This window comes from Chrysochloris asiatica, unplaced genomic scaffold (genome assembly GCF_000296735.1).
Source record: "Chrysochloris asiatica unplaced genomic scaffold, ChrAsi1.0 scaffold00380, whole genome shotgun sequence".
NCBI lineage: Eukaryota > Metazoa > Chordata > Mammalia > Afrosoricida > Chrysochloridae > Chrysochloris > Chrysochloris asiatica.
In genome coordinates, this window is record NW_006408898.1 from 938,391 (window position 1) to 958,888 (window position 20,498).

Sequence of the window (20,498 nt, forward strand, 5' to 3'; positions counted from 1 at the left end):
CGAAACTACCAGCTGCTCCGTGGGAGAAAGATCAGGCTTTCTACTCCCGTAAAGATTTACACCCTTGGAAACCCTGTACAGGGTCGCTATGGGTCGAAACCGACTCGACGGCACTTAACAACAACAACAACAGGCATGAGAGAAATAAATGAGGGGACATCAAAAAGTTCATAGAAAAATGCAATTCAGATACCGAATTTTGTCCATCAACTTTTGAAAGCCCCTTGTATTTCCCACCAATTTTATCTTCCTCAAAAAAGTAAAGGAATATTAATCTTCAAAGAAAGCTCAATGGCTCCCACATTATTTGCAGAACAGAGCTCAAGTGTCAGAAACTGGCAGCCGAAGACCTCCACACGTTCTCCATTCCTTTCTCTGACAGCACAAAACCACGCAGTCAGTGTCCCCCGAGTACTTGGTTCTGCTCCTCCACTTCCCTTGTGCTTGTTAAGTGCTATTTTGTCTATTCAGACTCAAAGAGACCCTGGATAGGGTGTCCAAGGAGCAGCTGGTGGGTTTGAACAGCCAACCTTTTGGGTTTCCAAACACCTACTGGGCCCCACAGTTCCTTACACCACTCCCTCTGTGCCAGAACAGTTCTTAAGAACACTGGCACTGATGGCTTTCCTGTCCACCTTCTTTCACCCTACACACCTCGATATGAACATCTCTTCCTCATCCATGTGGCACCTAGTGCCTGGGATGGATGGTGATTAAAGGAGGCTTTTGCTCACCACCCTCACCTACACTCTAGTTAAGCATGTTGTTGTTGTCAAGTGCTATCAAGTCGATTCCAACCCATAGCAACCCTATATAGGGTTTCCAAGGAGCAGCTGGTGAGTTTGAATCACCGACCTTGCAGTTCAAACGGCTTTGCAGTCTGGCACATTAACCCACAGCGCCACAAAGCATATGCTACTTAAAAACATGAATACACGTTTTACACTTTTCTACTCAAAAGTGTATCCTACTTTCTTGGACACATTATAAGAAATCTTGCCTTTATGACTCATTACAGCATCCTTAATATCTAACTCAGAGCAGGTGCTTAGTAGTTTCTCTCTTTAAAACTCTAAAACTGAAGGCGGACCTTATACTTCAAGCTACCCTTCCAGATCAAAGAACACAGCCTTCAGTATGAATTGCATCTCAATGTAAAGAAAAAAAAAAAATCCTCACCACTGGACGAAAAACAACAGTATTACCAATGGAGAAAAGACTTTCTTGAATCAACCATCAACACTCATGGAAGCAGCAGTCAAGAAATCAAAATGATGTATTGCATTAGGCAAATCTGCTGCACAAGACCTTTTTTAAAGCGTTGAAGAGCAGAGATGTCAGCTTGAGGACTAAGGTGAGCCTGACCCAAGCCATGGTATTTTCAATAACCTCATATGCAAGCAAAAGCTGAACAGTGAATAAGGAAGATTGTAGAAGAATTGATGTTTTTGAGTTATGGTGTTTGAGGAGAGTATTGAAAACGGATCTGTGTTGGAAGAAGTGCAGCCGGAGTGATCAACTTCATCTCTCCTACTTCGGACAGTTTGTCAGGAGGGAACACTCTGGAGAAGGATATCATGTTTGGTAAGGTGGAGGGTCAGAGAAAAAGAGGAAGATCCCCAACAAGATGGATTGGCCAAGTGGCAGCATCAATGGACTCAAGCGTGGCAACAATTGTGAGGTTGGCCCATGACCCGGCAGTGTTTTGTTCTGTTGTGCATAAATAAGGTCGCTATGAGTCGGTACCGATTTGATGGCATCTAACAATCACCATCCTTTCAGTGACCTAAAGGCGCTAATGTTTTGAATGGTTTGGAAACACACCCCAAACGGGTCAGTTTCTCACTCTTACAACACTCGAAGTTTGTCCTGCACAAATCTACAGTTCGCAATCCTTTATAAACACAGAAATCACGGAAACATATTTCCCGACTCACTTGGCTCCAAGTCTCACGTGGCAAAGAATCGCGTCCCGATGTACATTTGTTTGGCTCTCCGACATACCCTGGAGTCCAAGGAGCTCACTAAATGGGATTATATGGCGACCTCCCATTTCTCGGGTACCCCCAGTCCCAGCCCCACTCGGTGCCGCCCTCGCCGATCTCAACCCTCTCCACCCCCCAGATCCCGGCTCCTAGCCCTCCAACTCTCCGACTCGCCTCGCCCCAGCGTCGTCAGGCCCTCTTCGCCGCCGCCTCCAGCTTCATCCGGTAGCTGAAGGGAGCCTGAGAGGACGCCGCACTCACCTGTACCGCGTGGCTGAGCCCGTCTCGGACCGCGTAGTTGAAGGACTCTACATGTGCCCGCGTCAGTTCCTGCAACTCTGGCTTTTGCTGCTCCCGCGGGATCCCATAAGACGGGTCGGTCAAATGTTTTAGGCTGGGCCCGCTAGGGAGGTTCCGCCACCGGCCGTCGGGTTCCATGTGTCCTCCTCGCCTGCACACAGAACTCCAGAGGTGCGCCAGGAAAAGCAGCCTGCTGCCCGCGGCCTTCTGGGAAATGTAGTTTCTTTTCTTGTTCCGTCCGCTTTGGGCCATGAATTTACGGTGTCGACTTGGAACAAAAGCCGTAGAGTAAAGGGGCCGCTTTAAAATTGTATAGAGTCAGGGCGGTCCGCGGTCGCACCCATCACTCCTCAACAAAAGGCTCCAAAAATGCACGTACGTTCCACGCCCAATACAGCGTGTGACATCTTTGGCTCTCATTCACTCGATCAGTCAAATCGGTACTTCGGAGCGAATATATATTTATTTCTGTCCTTTCTCCTGTCTGTTTTCCTATAGGATGCTCATTATGACCCTGGTGAGACACCCAACCGTAATCGTGGCTTCAGCGAACAAAGCAGATGTTGGTGATCACCAGGCTGACCTCTCTGCCCAACTCTGGAGGAAAGAAGGCCCAGTCCTGGGAGGTGGGGTGGAGCGGGGTAGGGAAACCTCGTATGGCAAAGGAGGGAAGGAGGCATCCTTAAAATGCTTTGCGTCTCTATGAATCTCTTATGTCACCAGGATATGAGGGATTTATGAGGGAATGCCAGCAGATGTCTTTAAACTTCATTGTTTTGTATGTGATTTTTAAAGAAAGCTTTATTGAAGTATAATGGCATAAAAGAAATTGTACAAACTCAAAGTTCACTCGGTAAGATTTTAATTGTGTGCCTGCCCTTTGTGAATAAAGCCTCGGCTGCAGAGACCACGGAGCCCTCCTCGCGAACCCGGGACTTGAGTGACGGCACTGGGCTGTGAACCACAAGGTCTGCAGTTCGAGCCCTCCAGCCGCCCCGCGAGAGAAAGATGAGGCTTTCTGCAACCAGGAAGATATAAAGCTTCGGAAATCCTATACAGGGTCTCAATGAGTTGGAACCTCAACAACATACACCGACATATAGATATTGGGCTGCTAACCTCTGCCCATCAGCCGCTCATGGTGAGAAAGATTAGGCTGCCTGTTCTTAGTCTCTAAAACCTTATTATATAGGGTCAGTATGTTGTCCTAATGTGGCACTGGAGGATAAATGCTCTGAACCATGAGGTTAGCAGTTCAAACTCACCAGCTGTTCCTCAGAAACCCTATAGAGGGTCGCTATGAGTCAGAATCGACTAGACTGCACTTAAGTTGTTGTTAGGTGACGTGGAATTGATTCTGAAAGCCACCTAAGCACTGCCCAGTCCTATGCAATCCTTACTGTTGTTGCTAAGCTTGAACCTACTGGTGCTGCCACTATGCCAATCTATCTCCTTGGATGTCTTCCTAATTTTCACTGACCTTCCACTTTACCTAGCATGATATCCTTCTCCAGGGACTGGCCCCTCCTGACAATATGTCTAAAGTATGAGAGTCCAAATCTCAGTATCCTGACTTCCAATGAGCATTCTGGTTGTACTTCTTCCAACACAGGTTTGTCCTTTGAGCAGTCCATGGTACCTTAAATATTCTCCACCATGACTCAAATGCATCAATTACTCTATGCCTTCTTGTTCATTGCCCAACTTTCACATGCATATGTTGTTATTAAGTGCCTTTGAGTAGGTTCTGACTCAGTGACCCTGTATAGGGTTTCCAAGGAGTGGCTGGTCAGCTTGAACTGCTACTGAAAATACCATAGCTTGAATCAGGTGCACTTTAATCCTCAAACTGACATCTTTGCTCTTGGACACCCTAAATAGGTCTTGTGCAGAAGATTTGCCTAATGCAAGACCTCATTTTATTTGGCTGCTGCTTCCATGAGTGTTGATAGTGGACCCAAGCAAAAAGAAGTTTTTGGCAACTTCAATCTTTTCTCCATTTATCATGATGTTATTTACTGCTCCAGAGCTGAGGATTTTTGTTCTCTATAAATTGACGTACAACCCACACTGAAAGCTGTGGTCTTTGATCTTCATCAGTAAGTATTTTAAGTCCTCTTTGTTTTCATCAAGCGAGGTTGTATCAACTGTGTATCACAAGTTGTTAATGTGTCTACCTCTAATCCTGATGCCATGTTCTTATACATACAATCCAGGTTCTTGGATTATGTGCTCAGCATACAGACTGAGTAAGTATGGTGAGCGAATACAAGCCTGGTGCACACCTTTCCTGATTTTAAACCATTCAATATCTCCTTGTTCTCTTTGAACAATTGCCTCTTGGTCTATGTACAGGTTTCTCATGAGCACAATTAAGTGTTCCAGAATACTCATTTTCTGTAATGTGGCCCATAGCTTATCATGATCCACACATTTGAAAGCTTTTACATAATCAATAAAGCACAGGTAAACATTTTTCTGGTATTCTTTGCTTTCAGCCAAGATCCATCTGATATCAATAGTGATATCCCTTGTTCTACATCATCTGAATCTGACTTGAACCTCTGGCAGTTCCCTGTTAATTATCTTGAGCAAAATTTTACTTGCATGTGATATTAGTGATAATGTCCAATGATTTCCCCATTCTGTTGTGTCACCTCTGTTTGGAATGGACACAAATATGTGTCTCTTTCAATCAGTTGGCCAGGTAGCTGTCTTCCAAATTTCTTGGCATAGTTGAGTGAGTGCCTCCAGTGCTGCCTTAGTTTGTTGAAAGATTTCAATTTGTATTCCATAATTTCCTGGAGCCTTGCTCTTTGTCAATGTCTTCATTGTCTTCTCAAGTTGCCCTTTGAAATTTCTTTTCAGCTCTTTTACCTCCTAATTTCTTCCATTTGCTTTAGCATCTCTCCGCTGGAGAACAAGTTTCAGAGTTTCTTCTAACAACTATTTTGGTCTTTTCCTTCTTTCTTGTCTTTTTATTGACATTTTGCTTTCTTACTGTATGATATTCTTGATGCCATCATCCCATAACTCTTCTGGTCTTTGGTCATTAGTGTTTATGCATCAAATCTGATCTTGAGATGATCTCTAAATTCAGGTGGGACATGTTCAAGGTTGCATTTTGGCTCTTTTGGACTTGTTTTAATTTTCTTTAGCTTCAGCCTGAACTTGCATATGAGCAATTGATGGTCTGTTCCATAGTCTGCTGCTGGCCTTGTTTTGGCTTTTCCACTGTTTCTTTCCATTGTTATTGTTGTTAAGTACCATGGAGTCGGTTCCGAATGGGTACAGTCAAATTTGATTTCTGTGTATTCCATCTGGTGAGGTCCGTGTGCATAATCATCTGTTGTTTAAAAAATATATTTGCAATGAAGTCATTGGTCTTTCAAAATTCTGTCATGCGATCTCCAGCATTATTTCTATCATGAAGGTCATATTTTTCCAACTACTGATTCTTCCTCTTTGTTTCCAACCTTTGCATCCCAATCGTCAGTAATTATCAGTACATCTTGATTGCATATTTGCTCAATCTCAGACTAAAGAAGTTGGTAGAATTCAATTTCATCATCACTGGCTTTAGTGGTTGGTGCATACATTTGAATAATAGCAATATTAACTGGTCTTCCTTGTAGGCATATGGTTATTATCCTATCACACATTGTGCTTCAAGATAGATTTTGAAATGTTGTTTTTGCTGATGAATGTTGTGCCATTCCACTTCAGTTTGTCATTCCTGGCATAGTAAACCATGTGATTGTCAGATTCAAAATGGCCAATGCCAGTCCATTTCAGCTCACCCAAGTGCCCGAATGCCTAGGGTATCGATGTTTATGCATCCCATTTCATTTTTGACAACTTCCAATTTTCCTAGATTCATACTTCGTACAGCCCATTTTCCATTTATTAATGGATGTTTGCAGCTGTTTCTCCTTGTTTTGAATTGTGCCCCATCAGAAAATGAAGGTCCCAAAAGCTTTACTCCATTTGCGTCAACTACTTTGAGGAGGCAGCTCTTCCCGAGTGCCTTCCAACCTGAGGGGCTCATCTTACTGCATTATACATGACATACACTGGTGATATCCATCATGCCTTGATATTCAGTATTCTACTGATACGTGACAGTACTCACTGCTATTCATAAGGTTTCTAGTGATTAAACATTCAGAAGTAGTCCACCTCTCCTTCTTCCTAGTCTGCCTTAGTCTGGAAGCACATCTGAAACCTGTCCACCATGGGTGACCCTGCCAGCATTCAAAATAATGATGGCGTAGCTTCCAGCATCACAGCAACACTCAAGTCACCATATTGCAACAAGCTGGCCTACGAGTGGTCACTGTGAGTTGGGATCAAGTTGATGGCAGTGGGAACACTCAGGAAGCCATCAGTGCAATGAAGATAATGAACTTATGCAACACTCCCAAGACCGTTGTCCTGCCCTTCCTTCACTCACCTCTCTCCCACTTATAGATTCCTGGCAGGCAGGAGAATGAGGGAATCTTTGCAAGAATGATCATTCCCATAAATATTCATATGCCCCTTTCAGACTTGTGGCCATCCCACATGCTACAGAACAGAACTGTCATTTTTGGTTGCTATATAGAAAATACTTGTAGACAAATCTTTTATTATTCCTCTAGCTAGTTTAAATTTTCAAATGGCTTCCCATTCCACTTAGAGCACAATCAAATCTTTTAAAGTCCTAAGAGACTTTGCCTACTTGCACAATCTCACCACATCACAAAGCTCCCGGATCCTCCAATCTAGTACCAGTCGCCTGCTTTGAAAATTCGTTTTCTCTGAAGAGCTTATGCACTTGCTGTTTTCTTCCCAGATAACTTTTCTTTCAAATCACAACCCACTTCCTCACCTCCCCCAGGTTTCTGCTCATTTGATATCTCCTCAAAGAGGTTCTAACAGACCAGTACCGCCTAAAATAACCCTCACCCCACACTAATTCCTTACTTCACTCTTTTTAGTCATCGCATTTACCACTAAGAGATAGAAGATAGGTAGGTAAATACCGTGTTTGCTGATTGTCTGTTTCCCAACCTATAATCACCAGATGTCATCATGCTTGAAGGAAATCATTTTTGTCTCCCTATCCTAAAACATTACAGTCCTGTGGTACGGTGCTGTGCGATAGTGCACTAGCCCAAAAGGTCGGTGGTTCAGATTCACCAGCCACTCCTTGGAAATCCTATACAGGGTCAGAACCAACTCAACGGCACTTAACAACAACAATCCTAAACCATCACATTTTCCACCACAAATAATTATGTTGCATACCCTGCCTTTAAGAATCCTGGTAGTGCCATGGGTTACATGTCAGGCTGCTAACCGCAAGCTCAGCAGTTCAAATCTACCTGCAGATCTCCAAGAAAAAGATGCGGCTTTCTGCTCCTGTAAAGATTTATAACCTCAGAAACCCTATACAGAGTCACTATGAGTCAGAACTGATTCGAGGGCACACAGCAGCAGCTCAGCAGCCTCTACCTTTAGCTATTATATTAGCAGGGAGTGTCATAGACTACACAGTGATGTTACATATAAAATGATAGAGAAGTGATAGTTCTAAGATTTTTAGAAAATCTTTGATGGGACTTACAAAAGCTGGAAAAGTGTCATTGCAAAGCTGTTTATATACACAAGATTACGTCAAACACTTAGGGAAAAATAGGGTTAAAAGATAATGGAATTTCCCCAGAAATTTTCTGGACTCATTGTATATTTTCAAGTTAATTGCTAAATCATATCACCTTTTCCAAGAAAAATGTAAATATGGATGTAAAGTAAAAGGAGTATATTTTTTTCTTAAGAGCTGTGCAACTCTAAAAGGTGGAAAGAAAAGAACCAGACCTACAATTCAGGGGGTTCAATGTTAGTTTCCAGCAGCCCTTTTCCTTCTCTTTATTCCTATTAGTCCACTGGACTGTTAACCACAGGGTTAGCAGTTCAAATCCACTAGCTGCTCCCTGGAAACCCTGTACACGGTTGTTATGAGTCAGAACTAACTCAACAACACAACAATATTCTATCACTGAAGATAGAAGCCTCATGTTGTTTTTGTTGTTAAGTGCCACTGAGTTGATTCTGTCCCAAAGCGACCCTGTATAGGATTTCCGAGCAGCTAGTGAGCTTGAACTGCTGACCTTGTGGTTCAAACCAACTTTTCAATCTAGCGCATTAACCCACAGTGTCACACCAGAACTCCATAGTGATTCCTTTATCGGATACATGACTTGCAAATGTTTTCTCACTTGATTTTGTTTTCATTTTCTTGAGAGCTCAAGAACTCAATTTTTAAGACATTTGATGAAGTCCAGTCTATATATGTATAGTTTTGTTATTCTTGTTTTTAATGTCATACCCACGAAATCATTGCCTAATCCAAGATTGTGAAGATTTACAATTGTCTAAGAACTCTCAAGTTCTGGTTTTCACGTTTATGTATTTGATCTGTTTTAATATTTGTTCATGGTCTGAGGTAGGAGTCCCACTTCATTCTTTTGGATATGGATATCTAGTGGTCCCAGCACCATTTGTTAAAACCACTATTCTTTCCCCCATTGGATTGCTGTGGTAAACTTGTTAAAAATCAATCAACAGTAAATGTGAGGGTTTATTTCTAGGCTTTCAGTTCCGTCTCGTTGGTCTACATGTCTATCCTTGTGCCAGCATCACACTTTGTTTACTGGAGCTTTGTAGTAAGTTTTAAAATTTGGAAGTGTGAGTTTTTCAACTTTGCTTTTCAAGATTTTGGCTATTCTGCATCCAATTGCATTTCCAAATGAATTATTGCATTAGCTTGTCAATTTCTGCCACTACGTCAGCTAGGGTTTTGAGAGAGATTACAATGAATCCCATTCCTGGTGTGGCACTGTAGGATAAGCAGTGCATTAGGAACCATAAGGTCAATGGTTTAAACTCACCAGCTGCTCCTCAGAAACCCCATACCAGGTCGCTAGGAATCAGAACAGACTCCATGGCTCATAACCACCACCACCACCAAGGTATATACGTCTTAAATTTCTTTGGTTAAATACATTCCTATTTTATTCTTTGTGATGCTATTAAAAAAATTTCTTAATTTCTTTTTTTGATTGTTCATTGCTTGTATATAATACAACTGGCTTGTGTTATTTAATCTTGTTGAACTCATTAACCTTTGTGTGTGTGTGTGTGTTTTCCTTAACATTTTCTATATTCAAGATCATGTCATCAGAAAGAGATCATTTTACTTCTTCCTTTCAAATCCAGATGTTTTATTCCTTTGCTATTTTTGAACTGAAGTGATGTAGATGAGCCTCTTTGTCTTGGGCCTGATCTTAGGCAGAAAGTTTTCAGTCTGTCACCATTAAATCTGTTAGCTCTGGCTGTTTTGTTATCGCCCTTTTTCAGGCTGAAGTTCTCTTTTATTAAGTGTTTTCATTAAGTAAAGGTATTATATTTTGAAAAATGCTTTTTCTGTATCTATTAAGGTGATCATGTGGTTTTTGTCCTTTATTTAATGTGGCTTGTTGCCTTTTTTTTTTAAGTTTTTATTGTGAATTGAGTGATAGATTACATGGGAGAACATCAGTTTTACACTCATCCTATCGTATTTCATTTCATTGCAATGATTACAATCTCCTCCATGCATCATCATTCAAGAGTATTTGCTTCTATTGCCTCTGTTGGGTTTTTTGGCCTTGATTAATTTTATATATTGACCCATGCTTGCATTTCTAGAATAAATCTTACTTGGTCACAGTACATTATCTTTTTTTATATATTACTGGACTTGGGTTGCTAGTATTATGTTGAAGATTTTTTTGGTCTGTGGTTTTCTTGTGATTTCTCTGATTTGGAATTGGCATACTAATGTCGTTGTTAGGTGCCATCAAGTCACTTCCACCTGAGAGACGAGTACAACAGTAAGCAGCACTGTCCTCACAATCGTTGCTATGTTTGAGCCTCCTGATGCCGTCACTGTCAGTCCATCTCATTGTCACGACTCTCTGCTTTCTCAAGCATAATGCCCTCCTCCAGGGAAGGACGTTTTCCCTGCTGAAAACATGTCCAAAGTAAGTGAGACAAAGTCTTGCCATCCTTGCTTCTAAGAAGCAATCATAGTGGCTTCATAAAGTTAGTTGATAAGTGTTTCTCCCCTTTGCTTCTATTTTTTGGAAAAGTTAGTAGAAAATTGACGCTAATTATTTTTTTTTAAAGATTTGGTAGCATTAGTCAATGGAGCTATCTGGTCTTGAGTTTTTCTTTGTGGGGAGTATTTTGATAATTAAGTCCATCTCTTCACTTGTTACAGGCCTATTTGGTTGTGTATGCACCCATTTCTGAATCCCCCTCCTCTCCCCGCTAAGTGTGAAGCACACATAACTGTCTTTCACACCCATGAGTCTCACCTCACGATCCGCATCATGATTCAGACAATACGCAAGACACATGAATGGATTCGATTTTCGCAGCTGAAATTGTTTCCATTGGGTAACATGCAGAGGTCAGCAAAATATGGCCAAATCCTATTTTTTTTGAATGGCTTGTGAACTAAAAAATGACATACATTTTTTAATATTATTTTTTAAATTCATGCAACAGGAAGCCAACACATGGAAAACATTTACTTTCTAGCCCTCTGTAGAAAGTTAACCAACCCCTGGTTAACAATAGTATGTATTTAAATAACCAGTAATATCCTAGGATAGTAAATAACCACAGTAAGATCACAGAACCAAAGGGGACAAACACACTTGAAATAGCATACTTTAATGCTCCAGGCATGTTAAACATCCACAAAATTGCCTTGATTTCAGAAATCATTTCCTCTTATGTATAGATTCTGTGCCCAGGGTCAGAGACATGTATTTCACTGAATTTTCTCTACAGCCTCACATGCTGAGTGGGCCCACTCTGAAGCCTTGTCCTGTCATGGGGAGCCCTTGCCACACCCACAACAGGACCAGATTCGTCCTGCATGACATTCCCTCAACTGCAAATGGAAAACATTTGTAGCTTTCCTGTCACTTGCTAATCCGTTTATTTCCAGTCTCACCAGATGTTCCATTTATGTCACAATCATCCTTAGGAACTAGTGAAACATCACATCCGCTGGCTAATATGCCAGCACCTGTTCCAATATCTCATTCAAACACTGAGGCACTTAAAATGTTCTTGATAAAATGGAGTTAAGTGTGAGGGAGAGGCTTTTCTCTCATTAATTAATTAATAACCTTAACATATATTTAGCAGACTTATAAATTCATGCCTGTTTACATTTCGTCTAAGCTTCCAATACTGTTTAAGTACATGAAAGCACGTTTGCATTTTCAGATGCTGTGATGAAAAGCAAATATATTTTCCAACAGAGAACCTGTATAGCCAACACTTGTTTGCACCAGGATTACATCTGTCAACATCTAGTCATCCATAAAGAAATGCCTGTCCTTCTCAAAAAGAGCTTTTTAAAAACCCATAAGCTATCATTCTAAAGTAACCATGTGTCTGTTCTTTCTCAAGCAGTGGTTCAAGACATTCAAAGACACACTGATTTAACTGGTCATTATGAAGGGAAGGTGTGAACACCAGCATTTTTTAAGGGCTTCACAAGTGATTCTAGAATGTAGTCAGTGTTGAAAGCCTTGGCACTAAAGACTCTTTGAGTCTTCCTAATTTCCTTTGTCCTCACTAAACGTCCTTGAGGTAGTCACTGGGGCAGGAACATTCTCCTCCATGAGATAAGAAACTAAGGCACAGAGGGGTTAAGTGGCTCATCTGACACTGTGCAAGTACACGACAGAGCCAAGATTAGAACCAACATCTCCAAATCAATAACACTCTCTCCCCCGGCACTGGATGGCATTTATATAGACTACATGTATGAGGACTGGCTGGGGAGCAAGCGTGGCCATCTGCACCAAGGACATCATGGAAGAGGATAGCCTGGCTTGGAGCCAACCATCCTGCCTGACCTGAAATATATAAGAGCATACTTGTTGGACACCACATGAAGAATGAGGCAAGACCTTTTATTTTTAAGCCTCGCTTTCTTTACGTATATGTCATTTATTGGAATCGGTTTATTAGATTTTGAAGATTCAGAGCTCCTAACATCTAAATTTTTAGCTGTTTGCCATTTTAAGAGCTGGAAACTTCTCAAATGTAATTTGGATTGAGAAGATAATTTCAAATCTGTATTATCATGGGCTTGCATTATCCCATGCCTTTCCCCATCAGCAGCCCACCAAGACCTAGCCAAAAACTCAGCATCCTATTCTAAGTGAGCATGCAGCTTTCCATGGTTTGCGGTGATCTCAATCCCTTCAAACACTAACCCATCAGTTGCAATGGGACCTCTAGGATCAACTTCTACCACTGATTATTTTACTTTGGAGGCAAACTTCAGTATCCTCATTCTGCATAACCACCAGGGCTTTCGTTTTGTCATTCTAAATTCCCATGAGAAACAATTCAGTCTGGCCCTTCTCCAGTCTCAGGAGAATGTATCCTTCACATCTCATCAGCACCCTCTGTTCACCAATAGCTCCTAAAGCTATCGGGTTTGAGAAGGTGTTTCTTTTTCTTCTACCTTTTCAGAATCTCACCTGACTTTTGGTCATATAGGGATATAGGGATGAATCATGGGGCACACCTATGGGTGAAGGATGAGCCCACCAAGTTCTGGTGAGAGGAGTACAGTTTGCAAAGTGTTTGCTGTGATTTTCAGTATATTATTTAAAAAAAAAAAAGGTCTGCTTCCTCCACTCACACTGAACACAACAACAAATGGCATCCTCTTCCCACTGCTAGTGATGTAACCTCTGACTAAATGTTAGTCGGCCCAGTAGGTGGATTTACATCTAACCACACATGCATGTGTCTTGAGACCAGATGCTGTTTGTGTGGAGCTTTCTCCTTATTTTAGAAAGCTCTCCCACTCAGGTGGGGCATCAGCTTATTTGGAGCCTCTCCTTTGATTCCTGGAGGAGCCTGCATACATAGAACCTTCCCTGGACCCACACCTGCCCCTCTACATGCTCTGCAAGGTACTTGGAGAGCAGAGAGACAAGAAAGGAGGGAAGTTATCTGTGCTGGGAGCAGTGCCTTCTGGGGTGAGGAGAGGTGGAATCCTACCTGCCTACCTGATCCCCAGAGAGGTTTCCCCAAAGGTTGGGAAAAAAAAAAAAAAAAAAAATGGAAGAAAAGGGAACTTTGCAAAAGTACATTTAGAATTCTGATTAACACAAAGATAATTGCAAATTATCATTTTTCAAAGACCCACAACAACCTACTCTAGTAAGTAAAGAAAGATTTTTTTTTTCTCTTCTCTCATACTTATTTGATATTACAGGTTCATGGCGGAATTGCTGTTTTGTTTATTTAAACATGCAAAGAGAAGGCTGAGAGCAGCATTTGTTGTTCTGATACCCAACCAACACCAACCCTGACAGATGACTGATGGATCACACGCCACCAGGCATGTGATGAGGAAAACTCCCTTCGCTGTGAGGATGGTGCATAGCACGAAACCAAGGAGTGGTGGTGCATGGGTGTCCAGCTTCTAGTAGGGCAGAGTGTCGGGGAGGGGGCGAGTGGGGGACCCCTCAGCAACCTCCCAAATGCTCTAGCATCCACTCCGTGCCCCAGAACAGAAGGGGGTGCTGCTGGGAACAGCGCTAAGGCGCTAAGGCACTAAGGCTATAGCACGTGGAAACACACCAACCAGAGCTCCTGATAGTCTGCAATCCCAGGGAGGATCGGTGTTGCTCACAATGCTGCCTTAGGAGAAAAACCAACTTTTCCAAAGAATGAGAACATAAAATAATCAAGTCCTTGTTTTTTCCCCTCAGCGAAATTTGCTTTAGTTTGCAGCCTTCCTAGCAATATGGAGAGCTCAATCCGGGGACCCCGTCTGTATCCTGCTCTTTGGGGAACTTCTCTTTTCTTCTCACACTCTCCCTCATCTCTTCCATTCGTTTTGGCTTGACTGTGAGCAATCGGCCATTTCACCTTTCCCTGAAGCCGACCCCGTGTATTCGGAGGCAGCTGTGGGCACCTGAATCCATCAGAGCTTGATGAACGCAGCCGGTGGGGGCTGCTGCTGCTGCTCCGCCTCCAGAGGTGGGAAGACACTGGATATGGCTAAGTCCACGATGCCCTGGCAAAGCTCGGCATAAAGTTTCCTGCAATGGAGTTACAAATGGATCACTAAGGATGTCCATCAAAGTGCAAAGCTCGGCATAAAGTTTCCTGCAGTGCAGTTACAAATGGGTCACTAAGGATGTCCATCAAAGTGTACATCAGGAGTTTCCCTAGATGCCACATTTACCAAACTGTCTCCACTGTCCACATAAACACTGCCAGAGCCTTCGCAGGACTATAAAGCTGTCCCTCAACAAATAACTACAAATGCTTTCAACTCCTGCTCTGACTGATAAGCAATTTCTATACAGTTTAATAAAGAGCATTTTGTCTGCCTGTGACGGGCATACATGGAGGATGGACATTGCCCAGGAAAAGAACCAACACAGACTGGCTGACTGGACCCTACAGAAGACTCCCCAGGAGTGACAACTAAGCTGACACCTGGAGACTGAAGAGAAATCGGACAGAGGAGGGGTCACACAGAGAAAGAGAGAAGGCAGACAAGGGAAGAGAGACACAGAAAGAAAAAAGGAGAGAGTGGTGTGTGTGTGTGTGTGTGAAAGAGAGAGAGAGAGAGAGAGGGAGACAGAGAGAGAGAGAGAGAAACACAAGCAGAGAAGTAGCATCACCGAGCAGAGAGAACACAGGGTACCTGGGAACTGAATGAGGATCCGTGTGAATGAAGCAAGAGTGGTGAGAGGGAGGCTGAACTTGTCACAGGACAGGGTTTCTTTTCTCTGGCAGTTACTAGCTTTACTTGAGTCTCTCCATCAACACACATGGGGTCAGTGGGAAAGGAAATGGCCCAGTGAAGCCCTGTGCCAGCCAGATTCCTCCCAGAGGATTCCTAACACTATGACATCCTCCTTGACAGCTATGAAAGGGTCTACCCCTTGAACACTTTCAAGTGAAGGGAGCTCACAGCCCTACCAAGACGATCTAAGCTGACTTCCCACTGGTTAACACACAACGGTGTTCAGGCTTACTGAGCACATGCAGGGGCGCCGTTGACTTCAATGAGCCACACCTTCAGCTCTTCATCCACCATGAAGTCGAAGCCAAAGAGCTGGAAGCTCTGGTAAGGAAGATGTTTGGTGCTGATGGCAGGCTCCACACTCATAAGGCAGCTCCTATAAGCAGAGAGAACTCACTGAGAATGGAGTGGTCGAGATGGAGAAGGCACACACAAAATGTTCTTAGAGAAGTTTATATCCAATGTGTGTACAGATTCCCTTTGGCTTAATTCCTTTATGAAAATATACTACCAACATCTTATTAAAGATAATGTTATTTATCAAGCAATTTGTTAAAAAACCACACTGCAATCCTTCATATTTCATACATAAAGGCTGCTTTTCCAGCCTTCAAGAGGAAGATGAGCACAAGGAAAGCTGAGTCCCCATAACCGCTATGAATGCTGCCACAGTTGTTACAATTCATACGAACAACGCACTATCATTCAGAAAAGAGCTGAATTTGCAAAAGAATACTGGTCTCATAATTTCTTTTATCACTTCCAGTTTGAAAGCCAAACTGTTGCTAATTAAAACATTAAAGAATTATAAATAATGAAACTAAATGTTGAGATTTGGAATAGAACAGTTATTAGCATCAACAATTAGAATTCTCAGTGACACTTAAAAATTGAAAGCAAATCTCAGACATAATGAATAAATACAAGTCACACTACTGAAGCTGAAATTCAGATATGATCTTTATCCTCTCTAAGGAGCTCTGGCAGCGTAGTGGTTACGAATTAGGCTCCAAACTGCAAGGTCAGCAGTTCAAAACTACCAGCTGCTCCAAGGGAGAAAGATGAGGCTTTCTGTTCCTGTAAAGATTTACAGCCTTGGAAACTCTGTACAGGGTCGCTATGAGTCGGAACCAACTCCAAGGCACATAACAACAACAACAAGCCAAGCTTGATTTCCTTATCTATAAAATGGGAGCAAAAGTGGTACGCACTCTGCGGGCTGCTGACACAGTTCAGTGAGATCATTACATAAGAAACTTTGCATAACTCCTGGCACCTAAGAAAAATTTAATAAAGGTTATCACTTTAAACAAGTACATTTTATTAATTTATTAATAATTATGATAATCACAAGTTTATTAAAAGTGCTGTGGACTACCAAAAGAACCAATAAATCCGTTTTGGAAGAAGTGCAGCCAGAGTACTCCTTGGAGGTATGGCCAAACTTCATCTCTCATACTTCGGACATATTGTCAGGAGGGACCAGTTGCTGAAGAAGGATATCATGTTTGGTAAGGTGGAGGGTCAGAGAAAAAGAGGTAGACCCCCAACAAGATGGATTGGCCAAGTGGCAGCATCAATGGACTCAACTGTAGCAACAGTAAGTGAGGTTGGCCCAGGATCGGGCAGTGTTTCGTTGTGCTGTACATAAGGTCACTATGGGTCGGTACCAACTCAATGGCACCTAACAACAACAACATTAATTAGGGAATAAAAAATATCTAGTATGACTATCCCAGAAAAGTGATAAAATTTCTGCTTTATGAAGATATTCCTTAGTATTCCCCTCAACTGAACGTTGGGGAAAAATATTAGTCCAGCTTGAACCGCTCACTCCTCAGAGTAACCCACTGGCAGGCACTGAGTCGATTCCCAATTCCAGTGACCCTGTAGGACAGAGTAGAGCTGCCTCCATAGAGTTCTCAGGCTGTAAATCTTAAAAGTAGACTGCTACATCTCCTCCCATGTAGTGGCTTGTGGGTTCAAACCACTGACCTTGTAGTGAGCAACCCAATGCTTAATCCAGTATGCCATCAAACTCCAAACCCTGTACCATCAAGTCAATTCCAACTCATAGCAACCCCCTATGACACTGCAGAATTGCCTCGGAACGTTTCCAAGGCTGTCCAGTATCATGGAAGCAGACTGCCACATCTCTCTTCCATGGAGCAGTTGGTGCCTTCAAACCACTGACCCTTCAGTTAACAGAGGAATACTTTAACCACTGTGTCACCATCTTAATAAATATGTTATGATGGCCCTGGGATTGCCAGAGATAACGGTCCTTCTACACAGGTGAATGTTTAGAAAGGAAACAGTACAGGGAACTGAGACCTGAGTGAACTTAGAACCAGAGCCTTACTGCTTTCCTCACCAAAGTTTCAATCTATTTCTACAAATACACTTAAACCCTTACAAAGAATTTTAGACAGATCAGCCACTTAAGAACCAATTGAGATAAAAAATGTTATGTCTCAATTCATCTTGAACTTGTACTTTCAAGTCACAGATTACATTTCTTAAGTGTCTTAGCTGTACTCTACTGGTGAATACCCATGGCTTTTTTTTTTTTTTAAATCCCTTTAAATACTATAATTTATAAAGTTAAAAATTTTTCTGTTTTTATGGTAAGAACGAAAGAAAGAAAGTTCAAGATTAGCATTATTCACTTTCAGAATTATTTTCTGTACCAAAGGGGACTTCATAAAATATATCTTTTTTTAGTTGGAGTGGGAAGCTAAGAGAAGGCTTGCTGGTAAAAAAAATTAAAAAAAAACCAAGTAGGAGGTGCATTTATAGCACTAAAGTAGCAACACTGAACTGTACCAATGAGAAGACAGCTTGGCAAATTTCCAGTGAACCTCTTACCTAAGACAGAAACCCCTTTCTCCAGCATACTTGATTTACATGGTGTCATCAGCACTTATAATCCTTGATGAAATGAAACTCCAAGCCCTGAGTTCAGCTGAACTCTATGTTAAGAATACAGTGAGGATAAAGCCATATAGCCATCAAAAACAGGTGACCATGAACAGAAAACAGACCACAGCAACAGGTCCTTACATAAACCATCACCTGATCTGTGACAAAGTGCACCCACAGTGCACTGGGGCAAGGCTAGTTTTATGAAAAAAATACCCAGTGGAGAAATAAGAAACATAATTTCAGATAGATTACAGATCTAAAATACAAGAGATAAAATATAGAAAGTTACCAACTATAGAATGAATTCATCATGTGGCGCTGTGGGCTAATGCCTCAGATTGCAAAGTTATTTGAACTGCAAGGTCAGTGGTTCAAGCTAACCAGCTGCTCCTTGGAAACCCTATACAGGGTGGCTATGGTCAGAATTGACTTAATGGCACTTAACAACAACATTCATACAATGGAACATTACATAGTAATAAAAAAGATAAACTACTAATATGTGCAACAATGTGGAAAAATTCCATAGACATAATGTTGAGTAGGGAAAAAAAATGGACATGAAACAGTAAATACAGTATAATTTCATTTACTTAACATTCAAAGACAAGCAACAGTAATCTATAATGATAAAAGTTGAAGAGTGGCTATTTTTGGCAGGGAGTGTAAACTTTGAGGGGTCCTGGTATGGTATTGTAGGGTAAGTAGTGGACTGCTAAGTGCAAGTTCAAGGTCAGCGGTTCAAACCCACTAGTCACTCTTCAGAAACTCTACAGAGGTTTGCTTTGAGTCAGAACCCAATTGATGGCACTTAACACAACAACTTATACTTTCAAGGAGTCCCTGGTGGTGGTGGTGATGTGCCATGGAGTCAGTTCCGACCCATAGAGACCCTGTATAGGGTTTCCGAGGCTATAAATCTTTACGGGAGCAGAAAGCCTCATCTTTCTCCCGCGAACAGTTGGGAGCTTCGAACTGCTGACCTTGTGGTTCACAGCCCGATTTGTAACCACTACGCTACTAGAGTTCCTTCAGATGGTTAAATGGTTGACTACTAACTGAAAGGTTGGTAGTTCAAATCTACCCACGAGGTACACTGGAAGAAAGGCCAGGCAATCTTTTGAGTGGTCACAGCCTTGAAACCCTTGTGCCATGCAGTTCAGCTCTGCATGTAGGAGGTCACTCTGAATTGGAATTGACTAGACAGTAACTGGTAACTGGTTGTATGCTTTCAGGGAGCTTTTGGGGCAAATGTTTACTATTTTGATTCATGTAATGCTTAAGTAAGCGTAGAATTAAAAGTTCACTAAGCCACACATTTATGATTTATGCACATTACGACATGCTTATTATGATATTTATTCACTATCACTATTATTTAATATGCTATAATAAAAAATACCAAAACTGTAAAATTATTCCCAGGCATATTACAAAACAGGATATGCAGATGATACAACCTTGCTTGCTGACAGCAAAGGGGGCTTAAACTTACTGATGAAGATCAAAGACTACAGCTTTCAGTATGGATTGCACCTCAATGTAAAGAAAACAAAAATCCTCACCACTAGACCAAGAAATAACATCATGATAAATGGAGAAAAGATGTAGTTGTCAAAGACTTCATTTTGCCTGGATTCACAATCTATACTCATAAAAGCAGTAGCCAAGAAATCAAATGACATATTGCATTAAGCAAATCTGGTGCAAAAGACTTTTTTCAAAGTGTTAAAGAGCAAAGATACCAGTTTGAAGACTAAGGTGTGCCTGATACAAGTCATGGTATTTTCAATAGCTTCAGTGTTCAAAAAACTACAGTCAGAATGCTCCTGAGAAATCAGGATGGCAAGACACCATCTCTCATACTTCGGATACATTATCAAGAGGGACAAGTCCCTGGAGAAGAAGATCATGCTTAGCAGACTGGAGAGTCAGTGAAAAAGAGGAAGCCCCCAACAAGATGGATTCACACAGTGGCAACAACAATAGGCTCAAATGTAACAACAATTGTGAGGATGGCACTGGACTGGGCAGTGTTTCGTTCTGTTGTGCATAGGATCACTATGAGTCGGAACCAGCTTGACAGGACTTAATAACAATAATCAGAGACCTAGAAAAGATATATCACAAAAGACGAGGGCGGTGAATATTCCAAAACTGATGAAAAATACTAAACTATGGATTTAAGGAGCTCTGATAGCGTAGTGGTTACGAACTGGGCTGCGAACCGGAAGGTCAGCAGTTCGAAACTACCAGCTGCTCCGCGGGAGAAAGATGAGGCGATCTGCTCCCCTAAAGATTAACAGCCTCGGAAACCCTATTCAGGGTCGCTATGGGTCGAAACCGACTCGACGGCACTTAACAACAACATAAACCCTATATAAGGAGCTCTGGTA

General features: G+C 41.9%; 2 protein-coding genes across 5 annotated transcripts in view; both read right to left on the reverse strand.

The window, feature by feature from the left end:
• The window catches only part of POLR1B (polymerase (RNA) I polypeptide B, 128kDa), a 30,294-nt gene extending 27,840 nt beyond the window's left edge, over positions 1–2,454 (reverse strand). For 2 of the 4 annotated variants that reach the window (XM_006876446.1, XM_006876445.1), the window contains exon 1: positions 2,247–2,454. Coding sequence is in view for 2 of the 4 variants with exons in the window: in XM_006876444.1 (XP_006876506.1) it covers positions 2,247–2,423 (177 nt within the window). In the remaining 2 variants the exon portion in view is untranslated. The remainder of the gene's footprint in view (positions 1–2,246) is intronic. The other 2 variants (XM_006876444.1, XM_006876443.1) reach the window with 1 other exon arrangement.
• Positions 2,455–14,343: 11,889 nt separating this feature from the next.
• TTL (tubulin tyrosine ligase) overlaps positions 14,344–20,498 on the reverse strand; it is a 45,600-nt gene continuing 39,445 nt past the window's right edge. Inside the window, exons 6-7 of the mRNA XM_006876447.1 lie at positions 15,410–15,553; positions 14,344–14,461 (exon numbers count right to left, since the gene is read on the reverse strand). Of these exons, the coding sequence (XP_006876509.1) occupies positions 14,344–14,461; positions 15,410–15,553 (262 nt within the window). The remainder of the gene's footprint in view (positions 14,462–15,409; positions 15,554–20,498) is intronic.